The 18,558-nt window shown below is 34.2% G+C and overlaps 4 protein-coding genes across 8 annotated transcripts; 1 reads left to right on the top strand and 3 right to left on the bottom strand.

The window, feature by feature from the left end:
- Nucleotides 1–3,124, top strand: LOC109359088 (calcium-dependent protein kinase 2-like). Its single transcript, XM_019603610.1, has 8 exons — nt 1–925; nt 1,167–1,310; nt 1,413–1,565; nt 1,768–1,883; nt 1,982–2,149; nt 2,255–2,382; nt 2,606–2,705; nt 2,787–3,124. The coding sequence occupies exons 1-8, from the start codon at nt 244–246 to the stop codon at nt 2,859–2,861; spliced, it is 1,566 nt and encodes a 521-aa protein (XP_019459155.1). The 5' UTR covers nt 1–243; the 3' UTR covers nt 2,862–3,124.
- Nucleotides 3,772–7,671, bottom strand: LOC109361087 (aspartate--tRNA ligase 2, cytoplasmic-like). The gene is made up of 10 exons (XM_019606407.1): nt 7,097–7,671; nt 6,265–6,375; nt 6,018–6,131; nt 5,533–5,823; nt 5,333–5,443; nt 5,100–5,153; nt 4,695–4,774; nt 4,477–4,595; nt 4,156–4,270; nt 3,772–4,060 (listed from the first exon to the last, which is right to left on the bottom strand). The coding sequence occupies exons 1-10, from the start codon at nt 7,592–7,594 to the stop codon at nt 3,934–3,936; spliced, it is 1,620 nt and encodes a 539-aa protein (XP_019461952.1). The 5' UTR covers nt 7,595–7,671; the 3' UTR covers nt 3,772–3,933.
- Nucleotides 8,432–8,936, bottom strand: LOC109359299 (protein translation factor SUI1 homolog). Its single transcript, XM_019603915.1, has one exon. The coding sequence runs from the start codon at nt 8,895–8,897 to the stop codon at nt 8,559–8,561; it is 339 nt and encodes a 112-aa protein (XP_019459460.1). The 5' UTR covers nt 8,898–8,936; the 3' UTR covers nt 8,432–8,558.
- LOC109361374 (aconitate hydratase, cytoplasmic-like) lies at nt 9,895–16,669 on the bottom strand. 5 transcript variants are annotated; one of them, XM_019606869.1, is made up of 20 exons: nt 16,585–16,669; nt 15,988–16,092; nt 15,718–15,878; nt 15,538–15,630; nt 15,179–15,364; nt 14,896–15,057; nt 14,372–14,516; nt 14,147–14,289; nt 13,990–14,046; nt 13,837–13,916; nt 13,674–13,749; nt 13,181–13,369; nt 12,973–13,040; nt 12,760–12,878; nt 12,465–12,586; nt 11,936–12,034; nt 11,343–11,822; nt 10,831–10,929; nt 10,309–10,551; nt 9,895–10,104 (listed from the first exon to the last, which is right to left on the bottom strand). In XM_019606869.1, exons 1-20 carry the CDS (start codon nt 16,595–16,597, stop codon nt 10,036–10,038), a joined length of 2,709 nt encoding a protein of 902 aa, XP_019462414.1. In that variant the 5' UTR covers nt 16,598–16,669; the 3' UTR covers nt 9,895–10,035. The 5 variants fall into 5 exon arrangements, with proteins under 5 accessions (XP_019462414.1, XP_019462415.1, XP_019462416.1 ...); XM_019606870.1 differs by having other exon boundaries at nt 13,181–13,366; XM_019606871.1 differs by having other exon boundaries at nt 15,988–16,083; nt 16,585–16,630.

Genomic DNA, 18,558 nt, shown 5'->3' with positions numbered 1-18,558 from the left:
TTGATTTGATCTTTTCTTTCTCTCTCATAGCCACACCCTTTCAATTCTCTCTCTCTCCTACATCCTATATAATAATCCATTCCCTCTTCATCAAAGTTTCAAACTTTCCCTTCTTTTCTTCATACCCATCTTCAATTCTCATCTGGGTTCATTCCTTTTTCATACTTTTACTCAACCAGTTTCAACTAGTGTACATCAAAATCCTTTTTTTCCTTCTGTTTCTGTGTCACAACTATAACAATTATGGGAGGTTGTATAAGTAAAAGAGAATCAAGGAATGAACACAGTAATGGTTACAGACATAATACACATGCTGGGGCCTACAATCACAACATCAAAAACAAAAACAAATCCCATGAACCTTGGAAGCCAATTGTTCCAGCTCCAAGCCCAAAATATGTTCAAAATACAGTCACAAACACAATCCTTGGAAAACCATTGGAAGATGTTAAGCAATTATACACACTTGGTAAAGAATTAGGGAGAGGCCAATTTGGTGTGACTTATCTTTGCACTGAGAATTCAACTGGTTTGCAATATGCTTGCAAGTCCATTTCAAAGAAGAAACTTGTTACCAAATCTGATAAGGAAGATATAAAGAGGGAGATTCAGATTATGCAGCATATGAGTGGACAACCAAACATTGTTGAGTTCAAAGGTGCTTATGAGGATAGGAATTCAGTTCATGTTGTTATGGAGCTATGTGCAGGTGGTGAACTTTTTGATAGGATCATTGCCAAAGGGCATTATAGTGAAAGAGCTGCAGCTTCAATATGCAGACAGATTGTTAATGTTGTTCATATATGCCATTTCATGGGGGTCATGCATAGGGATCTCAAGCCAGAGAATTTCTTGTTGTCTAGTAAGGATGATAAGGCAATTCTCAAGGTCACAGATTTTGGCTTGTCTGTCTTCATTGAAGAAGGTAACTTTTTTATATCCATTTTATGGTTTATTTCTGATATCTTCAAAATTATAATATGTGAATTGTAGCATGATCTTGATGATGTTTTGAGTATCAAATAAACTGCTAAAGTTTTGAGGGGTATTTTTACAGCTTTGTATCCATTATAAGTAGTATTTGATTTGTCAAGACTTACTAAGTAGCCTTTTAATCTTTTCTTGTAATTGAATATATGCTAAACATTTGTTATTAATATTTGCAGGAAAGGTGCATAGGGAAATAGTTGGGAGTGCTTATTATGTTGCTCCAGAAGTTCTAAATCGTAGATATGGGAAGGAAATAGATATGTGGAGTGCAGGAGTTATATTGTATATCTTACTTAGTGGTGTCCCTCCATTTTGGGCAGGTATATAAATTGGAATCAACTTCTATTAGAGCCTACCATTTATGTATTTTCTCTGTTACTTCTTAGGCTTATACTAATTTTTTCATCAATTATGTGTTTTAGAGTCAGAAAAGGGTATATTTGATGCCATATTGCAAGGTCATATTGATTTTGAAAGTCAGCCATGGCCAAACATATCAAACAGTGCTAAAGACCTTGTTCGTAAGATGCTTACAGAGGACCCAAAGAAGCGTATTACTTCTACTCGTGTTCTAGGTGAGTAACTTTATTGTGTTTGTTCATCATCAATTATTGAAGATGAAGGGTGAAAGTAACAATGTTTCAATGAAGTGACTTATACCTGTTCCCCACTATTATTAATGTTGACAGATAGCTTGTTTTTGTCACCCTTAAGATTTTTCTTTAACTTATTCCAATTTGTATACTAATTGAATCCATGTACTGTATGAATGATTAGAGCACCCATGGATTAGAGAAGATGGAAATGCTCCTGATAAGCCAATAGATAGTGCAGTCCTTTCTAGAATGAAACAATTCAGAGCAATGAACAAACTTAAGAAACTTGCCCTCAAGGTAAGTCCAGCCACAAGCTGCATGTAGCTCTTCAATAATTACTGTATCAGAAGGGTACATCATTGTACAAAGTGAGTGATTTTTGAATGATCTTTTAGGTCATTGCTGAGAATCTTTGTGAAGAAGAGATCAAAGGGTTGAAGTCAATGTTTACAAATATGGACACAGACAATAGTGGTACAATCACCTATGAAGAATTGAGGGCAGGGTTGCAAAGAATTGGCTCAAAGCTCACTGAAACTGAAGTGCAGCAGCTTATGGAGGCTGTAAGCAATTATTGATTTACAAATTATTACAAGATTTGTCTTCTATTTTTCTTCTGCTTTTGCTTTTGAAGCTTTCCAAACTTATATTTCTATGCCTAAATTTAGGCTGATGTAGATGGAAATGGCACAATTGATTACATAGAATTTATCACAGCTACAATGCATAGACACAGGTTAGAAAAAGATGAGCATCTTTACAAGGCCTTCCAATATTTTGATAAAGACAATAGTGGGTAAGACCTTCTATCTTTGTGTTCTTCTTCAAAATGTTACATTATGTAATTAGCTAGTGTTTTCCTATAATATGCAACTCTATATCCTTGTAGCTTGAGACTTTGAAGTTAAATAATTTCCTTGAGAATCTGTTGGCTGTTGAGTTTGTTGTCATGATTGTTGACAAAGTCTCATGCATGTTTATTGACACATCTACTTTGGTCTTTGTTGATTGTGCAACAGGTTTATTACAAGAGATGAACTGGAAACAGCCATGAAAGAATATGGAATGGGTGATAAAGCCACAATAAAGGAAATTATATCTGAAGTTGATGCAGATAATGTATGCCTATTTTCTATTTACTTACTGTAATTTTCTATTCTAGTTCCTTAGCTAACACATCATTTCTTGGATTATTCTCAGGATGGTAGAATCAATTATGAAGAGTTTCGTACAATGATGAGAAGTGGAACCCAACAACAAGCCAAACTATTTTAAACCACAAGATGTCACTACTGTGAATGTCCAACAGTGAAGACCCACCAGTGAGTGAATAAGGGAGGGGTATACTTTTAGTTCCGAGAAGGGCTTCATATTGTTAATATGATTATCTTACAGCCATGTAAAGTTATTATTTCAGTCATGTTTTAATTTGTTTTGGATGATCATAAAATAAAGACTCACCTAGGAAAGGAAGTACATTGTTTTGGGACATTCATGACTTTGGCTAGCAACATTTAAAAACAACTTTTTTGTTGTTGAATAAAACAACAAATAAAGAAATGAAGGGAGTATATTATTTCATCAAAGATGGTGTGCATCACATCACATTATGAAAGAAGTAACATGATACAAAAGAACTTGTTCATCACTAATTTATCTTCTTATCAATACTTGGTGGCATGAAGTTGAGAAAACAATAACATTGTGACTTATAACAGATACAGTGACCTTGATTCAATCCGGTGCAAGGTGTAATGCAATCTATAATGGTTGTACATATATAAATAAGTAAGCAAATTCCAAGGGACATATATAAATAAAGTGTTGGTCGAACCTGTGGTTGGGGGTGAAAACAACAAGAACCAAAATGCAAAACATTAAAGTGGAGCATCTAAGTGAGTTTTTTAACGTCAAAATAGGACAGTAGATTTCATTCCAAATCTATGTCATTCCATATTAAAAATTGTGAATTCTCAAGACAATTACATTTAAAAGCATATTTACTATATAATTCAAATTAAGCCAACCATTCAAAACAGTGTTCAGATCATTAATTTATCATTATTTTCCAAATTTACTTTTAGTTAAACTCTATAAACCAGTGAATATACATTTTTTAAGTGGGGTGGGGGGTATATTAATAGTTTTTATTCATTGGGACTAACTGCTATCTCTAATGCCAACATTAAAAAGAGTCAACACAAACATATGATTATTATAATTTCTAAGCAACTAAATTAAGCCAACCATTCAAAACATTGCATCCAAACTGCTAGCTCAAAAGATATGTTCAGTGAATTGTAAAAGAAATGTTTACTGTTTGGACAAAATATGATGATGATGATGATCATGGAGCAAGCCTGAGTGGGTCGCGTGGATAAAGTGATGTTTTGCGAATGTTATTCAGACCACAAAAGAGCATTATCACACGCTCCAAACCTACTCCAAATCCACCATGTAAGGGTGCACCATATCTGCATGTTTATCACTCAACCAATTACTTTCTAACACACATTTATTTAACACAACTTAATTGCTAAATCAAAGCAACCACAACTAAAAAACATACCTGAAGGAATCAATATATGTAGATATTGTCTTCACATCAATGCCACAAGCCACAGCACGTTCTTCCAGAAGATCTGGCTTATGGACACGCTGAGCTCCTGAAATTATCTCCTCACCTACGGGTGAATGAATACACACAACTTCATATCAAACAACAGTCACAGAAGCCCAAACCTTCTCTCTCTACACACACTTATGTTTTTCTTCATATTTTGACTTCATTTTTTAAACATTTTTATATATGCAGGGAGGCATGACAATTAAACCAGAAATAAAGAGTGAAGTTCTAAAGACTTTCATCAAGTTATAGCTTATTGTTTACCTCGAATAAAAACATCAAACGAGTTACTGTACTCTTTCGGATTGTCATAGCAAGGCATTGTATAAAATGGCCTAATAGCCAAAGGGTACCGGTAAAGGATATAGAACTCCGTCCCATACCTATAAATAGAATTTCAGCCCAATTATAATATATTAAAAATAACAGCTCAAACCATTAAAGACAAAATATTTAGTGGCAAGAACTTGAGAAGGAATTACTTCTCTGAAACTAGTTGGCCAAGCTTCCTTTCAGCTTCAGTATTCAGGTCACCAAAAGGTTCAATTTCTATTCCAACATCCTGCAAAGCAAAATCATTACTAGCTGCAAGATATGCATATGGTAAATTCCTGATATTCTGTAGTTATAGTAGGTTTAGGTCCTTTTCCAAGTCTGGAGATCAATGATTTAACAGGAGCAATGACATCATAAAAAGAATCATATATAAGAATGAGTTCTATAATAAAATTCATTTGCTTTTTTTCCAAATTCTGAACCAGATCTTATCAATGTAACAGTTACTAAATATTTAGTTAGCAAACTTTTAAGCTTACCTTGAGCATCTGAACCAGATCTTATCAATGTAACAGTTACTAAATATTTAGTTAGCAAACTTTTAAGCTTACCTTGAGCATCTGAACCCCTTCTTCATATGTGAGTCGCAAAGTCTGTCGCAAATACTACACACATTCAAAGGCGATTGTCAGATCAGAAACAAAAATAACTAGCACATTCATTCACATACAAAATTTCACAAAAGCATCATATACGCACTATGTAATAAATGTATTTATGTACTAAACTCTTTGCAACTAATAGCATGCCAAACCCGCTGCATAAGAAAATAGAAAATAAATACCTTTAAAGGTTCAAATGGGTACTGCTTCCTCACAGCTTCCAGTTCCTTCTCACAATTCTGGTTCAAATTGTCAAACATCGCAACAAATAATCTATCAACTATATCCATTACCTGCCCAAAAATTCAAATCAACAATAATCAAGTTATGTCTATCAATATTTCACATGAAACAACATAACAAATGTCTATGACTAATATACCTCAAAATAATGACTCTTAATCTCCATTTCAACATCAAGACCTGTAAACTCACACAGATGTCTGTGAGTATACGAATCTTCTGCTCTAAACACGGGACCAATCTCAAACACACGGCCAAGATCACCACATATGGACATTTGCTTGTGAAGCTGAGGTGATTGAGCTAGGCAAGCAGGTTGCCCTTTGTAATCCAGTCTAAAAACAGCAGCTCCACCCTCACTAGATCCAGCAATCAATTTTGGAGTGTGGATTTCAACAAAACCTTCAGATAACAAGAATTGTCTGAATACCTGCTCAACAGTGCCATTAAAAGTAAACCAGATCAATCAGCAAGGCATCACATAGAAAATGTGAGTGTCACAGTATGCATTTATCATCTCAATAAACAAGATATACAGCAACCATGACTTGTGACAAATATAACTCAAAAATCAATAATTCAATTAACACTTCGGAATAACACTAAGAGTTGGTATGGTTTTACATTTCCAACTTGAGATTGAATACGGAAAATCCCTTGATTAGCTGGTGTCCGCAAGTCAAGTGCTCTAAAATTCAAGCGTGTATCCTGATTGACACGAACAAACTGTTCACCTTCCTGCACACAATAAAAAAATCCATCAATATTCATGTAGATGGGATAAAAATGAACACTTGTTAAATAAATTGCTTGAACAAAACGTGAGACTAAAGGACAAGCAACAATACACATATAACTCTGATCAATGTACCTGAAGGGCCTTTTCGATTTCAACTTCACTTCGGGCAGCATCCTCAATATTAATTGGTAGATTTGGGACAGCCCTGCTAACACAGTACAATTTCCTCACTTGAATTTCCACCTAAAAGAACATAACCCCAAAAGCATAATCATAAAGAAAGATCCTAAACAAAATGTTCAATTGTATGGAAAAAAATATCATAAATAAATTCTAAGAACGAGCTTCAATTAGAAACTATTTGAACATTTTAAAAGCAAACCCTTTAAGGAGTTTTCACAAAAGTTAATAGCTGTAACCTATTTTACAATCATTAACTTGATCCATTCAGGAAATAGTTTGATTAGCTTAAAGTTTATACCATTTTCTAACATAGCAATACAACTTCGAAGTGTAAGTGAGTTAATGGTGGTTCCCATGTTTAGTTTACATTTCATACAGAATTAGTTACATATATTAAATAAAAGTCTTATGGTTTATTCATCCATGGTTAAATCAATTATTTTTCTTTACATAAAGCCACCTAATCTGTAAATAATAAACATGTGTAACTAGCAAGAACTACAGTGCTCCACTAAACACTTTTCACTCAAATCAGTATCTTACTTCAGAAAATTGTCATTTTACTCCTTGTAATCATAAAAACGCAGATCATATTAGCCCTAAAATTGAAGTGAGTGAGTGAAATAGGTCTCCATGATATATAAATTATAACAATTTCATATAAACTAATACTATTGATGGTTACAAATTCAGCGACTAATAAGACCAATGCTTAGACTAATTTCAATGAATAACAGTAATTAATAGTTAGAACTTGAGGAACTATATTGAAACACCGAACCTGCTGCTGTGTGGCGGCTTTGATGGCCGCATCGGGAACAGAAACGTAGCCTTCAACATCAACAATGGATTCACGGCTAAGTGAAGCGGCGAATTTAACCATCTGAATACTCACGAGTTCAGGTTGAGATTGAACCAAACACTGCACAGTGTAACCATTCTCTCTTATCACCAAAAATACCATTTTCTTCCCCACAGGTCGAATCGTCTGAACTCTCCCTCGGATCGTAACATTCTTTCCCTCCATTGATGTCTCCAATGCCTCAACGCGGGTCCAGACGTTCACATCGACTAGGGTTTTCGATTGGAGTTCAACAAGTGGAATGTCGCCGTAGTTGGCGGCGAGAGGGTCGTTGTCGTCATTGACGGCGGTGGAAGATACGGCGGCGGAATCTTGTTTGCGGCGGAGTTTTTCTTGCTTGGCGGCTTCCTTTTTTGCGGCTTTTTTACTAAGTTCAGATGAAGGTGATGGTTGTACTTGGGATTCGGAAGACGACATGGTTTTGTGGTGTGATCGCAGTGAAGAATTAGTAACAGCAAGGAAATGTTGGGGGTATGACTATTTATTTTCTCCTTTGGTTGGGTTTATATTTTGTTTGTTTTCCACATGTATCATGTTCGAGCCGAAAATATCTACAAGTACGTGAATTAACTTATTTTTTATCCACAAGACTCCAACCGAGATACCTTATTTAAGAAGAATCAAACATGTAACACTTGAACAAGCTCGATTGAGGTAGGGTTTATATTTGGACATAAAATAAAATTAACTTGATGAAGGTAATGATAGAAATAATGTGGGGTCGGTATTGCTAAGATTGGAGGAAATTTAGGAAGGAAAATTTTACTAACTAAACTGAATTAAGGGTTACAAAAAAAACTCAACCTATTAAGTATTTGTAAAAATACCGTAACAAATACCTATAATAATAAATTATGGGTTGAATGAGTTTTGTGATACTTGTTCTTATTGGTTCTTTTTTAATATTTGTTTTGGGTACATATGGAGGACGTGCAAAAATGACATCAAACTGTAGTAACAAATCACTTGATTTTAGTTCTCACCCTTGTTTTCCAATACCTCCCCTGTCATGTTTAGTAGTAAAAGATTTCTCTCCATTAATGAAGATGCTAATTATATTTTATAATATGTTTTTAAGGCTAAAATTTATAACTTCAATGAAAATTAAAAATTATTATCTTTTGATTTTTTTTAATGTATTTTTTCATAACTAAATTATTAAGTATGAAAGTAGTTGCATACATGCATTGAGCCACATGACCATGCATGGATTTGAATCACATAAAAGCAATAAGATCACCAACTCTTATAAACTCCATAGACTTCACTTATTTCATAAACATTAATACATTATATCATCAAACTAGACAAATCTCACAAACCCAACAACCTTAATCAACAACAAGACACGAACATATAAAAAGTTGAGACACAGATTTGGTCAAAAACCATGAATCTTGACTTGATCCTTCCTAACAAGACCAGCCTGAACAAGGAAATGAGAAGCACTCTTACGCTGATCACCTTGAAGTTGAATAATCTTTCCAAGCTCCTTATCATTCACAACATTGCCATTGCAACAAAACTCTTTCTTTAGATCTTTGAGGATCTTCTCATAGCTGAACTCTTTCTTCAGCCCTTGCACTGTTGTCAAGCTCTTCTTTCCATTCCTTTGTTGTATGCGGATATGTACATACTCTTTTGCACCTGGAGCATCTGATTCTTTCGCTTCAGCAAATGGATCAAAACTTGTAGGAATCTGAATTCCCAAATCAACCATATGTACACTTGCTTTTGAATATACTAAACCAAAAACCTACTATTCATAGAGATTAGAGAACAATAACAAAAGCTACCTTAGAGATGTAATCAAATTATTGACATGCATGAGCTAGGAACATAGTCTTAAATGAACACATAATATTTCAAAGAAGAACTTAATACAATACGGGGTAGTAAGATATTGGGTTGAAGGAAAAACAAACCTTTGAGTGAGGAATATGGTGAGAATGGGAAGGTGGGGTGGGGGTATATATATATATATATATATATAGAAGATCAATGAGATTGCGTGAAGAAATTGCAATGAGTCAAGTCCACTAGTTTGGAACCTTGGTTTAATTGTGGTGTGTTGATGATGCTTAGAATATAAGGTGCTTTTGGGTAAATGGGGTATCTTATTCTTGATAGACAAAGAAGAATTTCAGACTTCTAAGATTTGATGTCTCATTATGTATCAATCATATTAAAAAGTGTCAATTAGTTAGAAAAAAATCATAAAAATAAAAAATAAATTTTTATTATTACCTGTTATAATATGATTGACTTGAGACATAGAGACAAGATTTTATTCAGACATGTAATCTTAGAAGAATCCACACCCAAATTACTTTGGACTATCTAGATTCTGTACCCACTTATTTTATTTTGTCTTCAGTGGTTGTGCATGCTGTTACTAGTATAATTTTTATTTTAAATTATTACTTTTCAATTTGTTTTGTTCTCTAATATTTGTCTGCAGAGGATCAGGAAAATTACTTAATTATACTTACGGCAGACATAAAAATTAATTCTATAATTGTTATTAAAGAAATAGTTTGTTTAATTGTAAGTAAATTGGAACAATGGGATATACCAAGAAGGCGTTGGTCTAGTTATAAGGTCCCGCTAGATCCAGTATGACCAAAAGGTCAAGCTTCGATCGGAAGAGATTAGGTCCTTATCCATAAGATGAAGGATACCTTGATAGTCCCCCAAAAAAAAAAACTCATGAGGTGTAAGAACAGTGTAAAATGGAATTGGTTTATCAACAACAACAACAAAAATTGTAAAATGTAATTTATTGAATTCCAAAATTCATAGATGTTGTATCCATAGAAGGACACAATGCACTGAAACCCAAAAGAACAAACAAAGGCTTATTGCTTAATCAAGTTGCGGATAACATAGGAAAGAATACCACCATGATCAATGTATGTCAGCTCCACCTACAAATTGTGTTTCTTAAGCATTAGAATGAAGCATTTCAATCAACTATATTATATCACCAATCTCACAATCTGCATCACTTTGAGTAAAGCAAAATCATGTTCAAAATATAGATATTACATAACCATTTAGTGTTAGTTTTATTGGCCAATCACAATCTTAGGATAGATAATATTATGGCAACTGCAATAGAAAGCATTTACCTTTGTTTCAAGGCAAAGCTTGCATGTAAAAGTTTTGCCAGTGTTAGTGGTTACATCAACATCTTGAGCAGGTTCTATCTCACCAACTTTTCCTGGAAGATTGATTGTGAAAAGTTCATGGCCTGTCAGTTGTAGTGTTTCAGCATCCTCGCCGTTCTTGAAGCTAAGAGGAATGATTCCCATCCCAACAAGATTACTCCTATGAATTCTCTCAAAGCTCTTAGCAATCACTGCTTTCACCCCCTATGGTCAAAAAGACAATGAGTAAGGATTTGTAACACAATAAAGGAATCCTACCAATAGGGATCGACACATTTGGCGGAGGCTTCTGCCCATACTCGCTGTGCCTTGGATTCGACTATCAGAATCACTCACTATGTCTTGTGTCACATCCCGATTTTCGGCTACATGACTTATTGGAGTCGCCATTATGTTTGGATTCAAGCAAAACTTGTAAACCAAACAAGTGCAGAAATAAAAGAATGCAATAAATATAATAAACATCATTGTATGCGAACTCACTAGTAGCAGAGGACCCTTAGCAGCCCAATCTCGCGAGCTTCCTATTCCATAGTCTGCTCCTGCCAAGATAATGGTATCCTGACCAGCATTTTTGTACCTCTATAAAAAGGATAGTACACAGTAATTATTTGCATAGTGGAACTTCAACAAATGGGCTTAACATAAAATACAAATAAAATCTCAAATGATGCATTAAGTGGTCAAAACAGGACATTGTACATTGAGAAAAAACATGGTGGAATAAGAAGGATATGCACATTAGATTTATTATCATTTATCAAGGGAACATAAAATCAGTACTCTATAAATTATACCTCAATTCACCAAATAATTTAAAAGAGGAAGCATGCGGAAAATCTAATTCAACAAGTCAGTGAGTGACCCGTATTCAATCGTTAGCTTATTCGCATTTGAATATATAGACCAAGCCACTGTTGTGCTATGTTGAGATCATTTTTTATGCAGCCATATATAATTGAAGCTTACCTATATGTTTAAATATTAATACTCACCATTGCTGCATCATATACTGTCAATTTTTCTCCTGTTGGAATGTGAATAGTTTTTGGACCGACTTCTCCGTTTAGAAGCTTGTTCACAAGGCGGGCATTGGCAAATGTGCCTCTTACCATCACTTCATCATTTCCTCGACGACTACTATAAGAATTGAAGCCCTTACTATCCACGCCACGCTCGAGAAGGTATTTTGCAGCAGGACTGTCCTTGTGGATACTCCCGGGGGGCGAAATCTGATCAGTGGTAACACCATCTTTGAAGTTGAGCAAGCAATAGGAGTCCTTTATTCGATGAAGACCGGGAAGCTCCATGGTCATGTTCTTAAAATAAGGAGGCTCGTGAATGTATGTGGAGTTCGGATCCCATGAGTACATACTGGAAGCAGGAATTGAGAGCTGATCCCATAGAGGGTTGCCTTTTGTAATGGCCTTATAAACGCTCTTGAACATACCAGGCAAAACATAAGTTTGAAGAGCCTATATGCACATAACAAGCAATACTTATCAATGCCTAACTGGTAGATAATCTTCAGAATAAAATAACAATCATTGCAGTAATATCATAGCTAAAACTTTCTATTTTTTTCTACCTCTGAGACCTCTTCATTACTCGGCCAGATATCTTTTAAGTACATATCCTTTCCATTCTTTCCCGTTCCTATTGGTTCTTTACTGAAATCAATGTCAACCTGAAATGTAAGTTGTCATTGATCTGAAGTTAAAAAATAAGCATATGAAAAAATAAATAAATTCCTCTCATAATACAAATAAAATCTCTAGTTCCCATCTATGAATCATTTTTCTTTCAAGAGACATCGGTCTTATGTACTATGGCATTGCATAAAGATGTTTGAATGAAGTAATGCATTGTCTAAGTGGACCTCATAAAGTTTTAAAGCATATTTTTCCATGGCAAGATACTATTGCTTGTAAGTTAGTTTGGTGCTTCATCCATCAGAGATGTGTTAAACTCAACGTACTCTAGGAATTACCTCACCTCGGTACAGAAGATGATTAGATATTAGTAGCCAAGTGTTACATCTTCTCAAAATTGAAGATTGTATCTTAGTCACATTCAAAGGCAACTGTTATATTATGGAAGCAAAAGAACACACTGACCGTGCCAGCAAGCGCATAGGCAACAACCAATGGAGGAGAAGCAAGGTAATTAGCTCTTGTTATTGGATGAACACGTCCTTCAAAATTTCGGTTTCCAGAAAGAACAGAAACAGCAATAATGTCTGCAGAGCTTGCAAAGATTAGGATTAGATCAGGGAAGATATGTGTGTGTGTGTGTGTGTGGTAACTTAAAGCAGCTTCCTTGTTAAATAAGATTAAAGCCATTTAAATTGAAAAGTGGCATGCCCTAATGACTAAATATGATCAAAATATTATCATAGATTTTGTTGTGTACCATTTTCCGAAATTGCAGATGCCACGGACTCATCAAGTTCTCCAGAATTCCCGATACAAGTTGTGCAACCATAGCCAACAGTGTGAAAGCCTAGCTGGTTTAAATACTTCTGCAAGCCACTGAATAAAAATAGAGCATAAGCAAGGTATGTACTTAATAGAAATGTTGGCATATTGAAAACCTAGATGACAGAAATATTCGCCTATTGAAAACCTCTGCCAAAGATATTCCGTAACAACCCTGGAACCAGGTGCAAGACTTGTTTTAATCCATTGCTTGACCTGATATAAAGAACACACAGAAACACCATATCTTAATGATGATATAATGGTTAGAAGATTGATTGAATCAATCAGATTTGAGTGTTTGCAGTTGACTTTCCGGATGAATTTGCATTTAAGTATTGAGATTCGAGAATAACCTCCAAGCCTAGCTCACAAGCTTTCTTTGCAACAAGACCAGCCCCAAGCATTACACTAGGATTTGATGTATTCGTGCAACTTGTAATGGCTGCAATTACAATGCTTCCATGCTTAAGTTCAGCAGGATGTCCTTGGAAAGAAAAGTTCACCACTTTATGCTTTTCTTCTTTTGGTATTCCAAATCCCTGCTAGAAATTTAATAAAAGGAACAAATGAGCTAAACACAAAGCACAAATGGAAAAGTGGCTGCACATATATATGAAAGACATCACTCACAACAATGAACAATCACCAGGGCTGATCCATGGATATCATTATTTACTCCTCAAGAAATGAGATTTTATTGCTATTGAAAATAAGTGTGTATTACGTACGAACTTTGATCATCATGACCTAGTAAACGAATACTTTTTTCCAGGTTTTATATATTGTATCAACTTTTAAAATAAATAAATAAAGAAAAAATAAATTCATCTGCATGCTCCAAGTCACCTTCAATCCAACTTTATTGTCGAGACATGCATGCCAATCTGCCTTCATGTCTTTCAATGGAACTCGGTCAATAGGCCTTTCAGAAATTATAAATTGTAACAGAACAAAAGAGAGAAAGTTACAACACGAAGGAATAAAAGTGGAAAACTATTTGTCTGTACACCTCTTGGGCCCTGAAACACAAGATTCAACTTCTCCCAGGTCTAACTCCAAACGAGATGTGTATACTATTTCATGGTGAGCCTGCATAACAAGAAGTTTTCGTGACATTAAATCTACAGCTTCGGTTGCAAAATATACTTCTTCTAATTATTACCTTCTTATAGTCAACAAACAATCTGTTTGCGCGTAAATATGACTCAATCATTGAAACCTGTAAGCAGCAAACTTGGTCAAATATTAAATTCGATAAAAAATTAACTGAGAAAAGCAAATTACTTTCAAGGGAAAATGGAAAGGAAAGAGTGTCCCACTGCCTCTTCACTTCTTCCGGTCAATCTAAGATACTCCAATGTGACATCATCGACAGGGAAGAATGCCATTGTTGCCCCATATTCAGGACACATGTTTGCAATCGTAGCCCTATCAGCCAACGACATTTCTCTCATGCCTTCACCTAAAAGCATATTTGAATAAGCTCACTCACTTCTGAAACTGCAGTCAATCTATCCTAAATAGCCTCATAATAATTAACTTACCATTAAATTCAACAAACTTGGCAACAACGCCATGCTTCCTCAACATTTGAGTCACGGTCAAAACCAAGTCAGTAGCCGTGACACCATCTTGCAATTTCCCAGACAACTTGAATCCAACAACACCGGGCAATATCATACTCATTGGCTGTCATATTAAAACTATAGTCTTTAGGGATGAAAGAGTTATCAAGATTACCGAAGTTAGAATACTACTGGAAAATGGAATAGTTTTATGACTAGACTAATTAGGACTAGGAAGGAACATGCTAACATGAGATAAAATCAATGTTATTGACTGATCCAAACACAAACAGTTGTCCATACGATATACTTGACAATTAGTGATAGAGAGATGAAACTTTGTTAAATTTATCAGCTCTTGATACAATTAGTAAACTAATTCGCAACCAGATCACAGTATTAACAGTTCATCGGCTATGAGCAACATCAAATATTTCATAACATAGACTCGTCTTAATTTTTTATTAGAAGGGGTAACCACTGCAATTATTCAACATGTTTACCTGGCCAAGCATTGCTGCTTCTGCTTCAATTCCCCCAACTCCCCACCCAGCAACTCCCAACCCATCAATCATTGGTGTGTGTGAATCAGTACCAATCACACTATCAGGGTAGAGAATGCCATCAGTGTTGAAAACTACCCGTCCAAGATATTCCAGGTTTACCTACCAATTCAATATGATTGTGATATTTTGAGTGTATTTGTAACCCTATACTTTCTTTCCCTAACCAAGATATATTTCTGATATAAATCGGTTACTGTGTAATCCATATAAATATTTCTACCTGGTGGACTATTCCAGACCCGGGAGGAATAACAAGCACATTATCGAAAGCAGATGATCCCCATTTAAGGAAACCAAATCTTTCCTTATTCCTTTGTATCTCAAATTCCATATTTGCTTGTAATGCATCCTCTGATCTTGCAACATCAACTTGAACTGAATGATCTATTACAAGCTCCACCGGAACCTACACGCAATAAATCTGCGATATCACCTCAATATAATCCCAACAAAATTGCCATATTTGGTGTCCAAGTGGTATGTCATATCATATTTGATTAACCAAAAGTATGATAAATGCATTTACTATAAGATTGGCAAATATATAGTGAAAGAAGGTAAGATATATTGGTTACAAACCAAAGGACTTATCTTGTTAGGATCATTGCCAAGATTCTTCATGGCATCTCTCATAGAAGCAAGATCAACCAGAGCTGGAACTCCGGTAGCATCCTTGTTAACAAAAGCAAATAACTTAACAAAAAATAACAAAATTCCATAATTTCAAACCAAGGATTCATTCATGTAAGTGGGGGAAACCTGCAATATAACACGAGCAGGCATGAAAGGAATCTCAGTTTGCTTTATCGATGTCTTCTCCCAATCAATAATCTTTTCAACATCATCTTTTGTCACTCTAAAGTTGTCGCAATTACGTATAGCAGATTCGACAAGTATCCTTATTGAGTATGGCAACCTATCTTCAATAAGGCAAATGAACAATGTAGTTGAAATTTATCATAAGATATGTACTAGTATGGTTATATTTTTTGTACAAGATTATAGTTCAGTTCTGAGTAGTGTTCTTACCTATTCTAGGATCATTCAAAGCATGCAAACTATAAAATTTTCCATATTCACCACCTCCAGGTTTGGGAAGAGCAATTAATATTCCCTTGAATGCATCTTCAGAAGCTACAGTAGTGGAGAACAATTATTTTTTCTCATTCTCCATAACTAGGGTGATAAAGAAATTGGAGCTACATTTTCTGGGATTGTAAAATTGAATAGACTAATAGAAGAACAATAAAATCATCAACACTCAACCTAGTCAAAATTGTGGTCATGTATCTCTTAATTGAGTTATCCTTCAAAACATATCTCTTAATAAAGTTTATTCAAGTGTGAAGTCCCACGTTAGATACGAGTAACTAATATCTTAAGGTTTTGGTTCAATACATGCGTCAAAACACAATCACAAAAGATATAATATTTATAACTTAACATTATCTTTCCCTTTACCTATATGTTTACTACTATAATTAATGTGATAGTCACTCAAAAATACACCTTGTCTTCCAAGTTCCAAATCATTTAAGTTCCAAAACTTGTTAACTGATTTGGAAGCAAAGAGGAAGAATTGAATGAATATTTAAGTACTATAATAACACCAAGTTAACATCATACCCATAGTATTCATCTCTCTATTGAGCCTTTTGATCAGAGAAGGAACAACAACTGCTCTGGCTAGTGTATGAACAAAGACTGGTGGTCTAAACAAAGAAAGATATAGTGTGTGCATCAAAAACCAAGTCACTAGTATACAAATCGAATAAAAAAGTGTCAACTAGTTAAAAAAAGAAATCGTATAAACAGAAAATAATTTTTGTATTACTTATTATAATGTGATCGACTTGGGATAGAGACATAAATATTTTGACACATGTGATCTTTATTGTTACTTACTTGACACGTTGCTGGTAACCCAACAAAGAGACTCTCTTAAGGGTACACGTAGTCATGCACCTGTTGTGTTGTTCTTCTGTCCATTTTTTAACTTTAATTACTAACACATTGCTTTCTTTTACTTTGTTTCTTATTTATAAGATGTTATGACAAAGTTAGTATTTTCTTTACAAACTCTTTCATTGATCTTAAGCAATGACAAAAATGTACCCAAGAAAGAAAAGCAATGACAAATTAGATAATCAATTCAGAATTGATAGGTTATTTGTCATTGTTGTACAAGAATGTAGACCTTTTTTCATGTTTTTGTTCCAACATTTTCACATGTATGATGCATAATGCTGAAGTGGAATGATAAAGATAGAGGAAAGTGTGAATAACAATGAGAAAGAGTGGTTGAGTTGAGTGTATGTAGATTATTACCATCCTTGTCAAAAATTATTTTCTTGAAAACAGTCCACATGAAACAAATGTAGCCCCCTCTATTTAATTTGTTTGGTTTGAACTATGTCCCCTTTCTTAAATGAATTTGGATCCTCCAGAGTCCATTACCATATTGAGATTATGACACGTGGCAAAAATAAAAATTCAACGGTCTTGATCTTCTTAAATTATGTAAAGTGCTTTTAGGTAATTGTAAGAGCGAATTGAGATAGCAAATACACCCAAAATAAGAAGAAAAATGTGACATTTTTATCTTTAAGATACAATGATATGATGTATAAGTGCAAAAGTGCTCACTTGTCAATGAAGATGACCCTAACTCGTGAAGAGCAATTTGTCCAAAAGCATATCTCCGATCATATCTCGTCTAATAAAAATGTAAGACATATTAAAAAATAACAATTAATTTCAATTTTATTTTCCATTATATCACTATTTTATTAGATAAAGACAAGGTTTAGGACACACTTCTAAAATAAGTAATTTGTATTCCTACTTAAACTCCATATGTAACTATCACTCAGTTAGAACTGAGAATAATGACACTTATTTGGTGTAGAATGTAATATTGGTATTTCTTTATATTGAATAATGAACAATTCCACATCAAAATAAACTTCAACTAGTACTATATTTGTGTCACATTTCATAATACATAATTGCACATCCATATTAGTTCAAAAGATTTTACTTGCCCACAACGTTTTATAGTAGCTAAATTATTAAATAAACACTAAATTTATTAGTTAAATATATGTAACTAGTAAATCAATTCCATTTTACCTATTTGTAGTTGAGAGTGATGTCACTTTCAAATTGCAATCATGTAGGTGCTCCATATTTAAAGCTTAATAATAATGATACTAAAAGAAACACAATTATAAAGTAATATCTTCATGAACAACATGGCTATTTATTAATTGTTTTTTAAGTGTTAATCTTGTTTTGGTGGACTTTCCAGGTTTAGCAGCAACAATATTGTGCTACAACTTTTTTTCTCTAACCACGTTCTTTGGGTTAGTCTCTTATTAAATCAGAAATGTTTTGTTTTCTCTAACTTTGCCATCATGGAGTATTTATCTATTAACAATAAAGTACCTCATCACATCTTATGAGATAAGTTATCTCTTACAGCCAGTAAAAATATTATATATGTATTATTTTATTTAATTTTAAGAATATTTTTATAGAAAATTATTAATTATAACACATGTTATGATTTTATTGACCGGAAGTGATAACTTATCTCTT

The sequence above is a fragment of the Lupinus angustifolius genome, chromosome LG11, assembly GCF_001865875.1.
Source record: "Lupinus angustifolius cultivar Tanjil chromosome LG11, LupAngTanjil_v1.0, whole genome shotgun sequence".
Classification (NCBI taxonomy): domain Eukaryota; kingdom Viridiplantae; phylum Streptophyta; class Magnoliopsida; order Fabales; family Fabaceae; genus Lupinus; species Lupinus angustifolius.
The sequence above is the reverse complement of the archived record's forward strand: the minus strand, read 5'-3'. Positions and strand labels throughout refer to the sequence as shown.

Excerpts from the sequence above, each read along its gene's own strand:
- LOC109359088 (XM_019603610.1), top strand. The coding sequence starts at position 244 with ATGGGAGGTTGTATAAGTAAAAGAGAATCAAGGAATGAACACAGTAAT. Across the intron at positions 1,311-1,412 it reads TGTCCCTCCATTTTGGGCAG|AGTCAGAAAAGGGTATATTT; the intron begins GTATATAAATTG and ends TATGTGTTTTAG. Across the intron at positions 2,150-2,254 it reads TGCAGCAGCTTATGGAGGCT|GCTGATGTAGATGGAAATGG; the intron begins GTAAGCAATTAT and ends GCCTAAATTTAG.
- LOC109361087 (XM_019606407.1), bottom strand. The coding sequence starts at position 7,594 with ATGTCGTCTTCCGAATCCCAAGTACAACCATCACCTTCATCTGAACTT. Across the intron at positions 6,132-6,264 it reads AAATCGAAAAGGCCCTTCAG|GAAGGTGAACAGTTTGTTCG; the intron begins GTACATTGATCA and ends TATTGTGTGCAG. Across the intron at positions 4,775-5,099 it reads AAGGGGTTCAGATGCTCAAG|GATGTTGGAATAGAAATTGA; the intron begins GTAAGCTTAAAA and ends TTTGCTTTGCAG.
- LOC109359299 (XM_019603915.1), bottom strand. The coding sequence starts at position 8,897 with ATGGTTGATTTGGGAATTCAGATTCCTACAAGTTTTGATCCATTTGCT.
- LOC109361374 (XM_019606869.1), bottom strand. Across the intron at positions 15,631-15,717 it reads CTGCTCGTGTTATATTGCAG|GATGCTACCGGAGTTCCAGC; the intron begins GTTTCCCCCACT and ends TTTGTTAACAAG. Across the intron at positions 12,587-12,759 it reads ATCTGCAATTTCGGAAAATG|ACATTATTGCTGTTTCTGTT; the intron begins GTACACAACAAA and ends CAAGCTCTGCAG.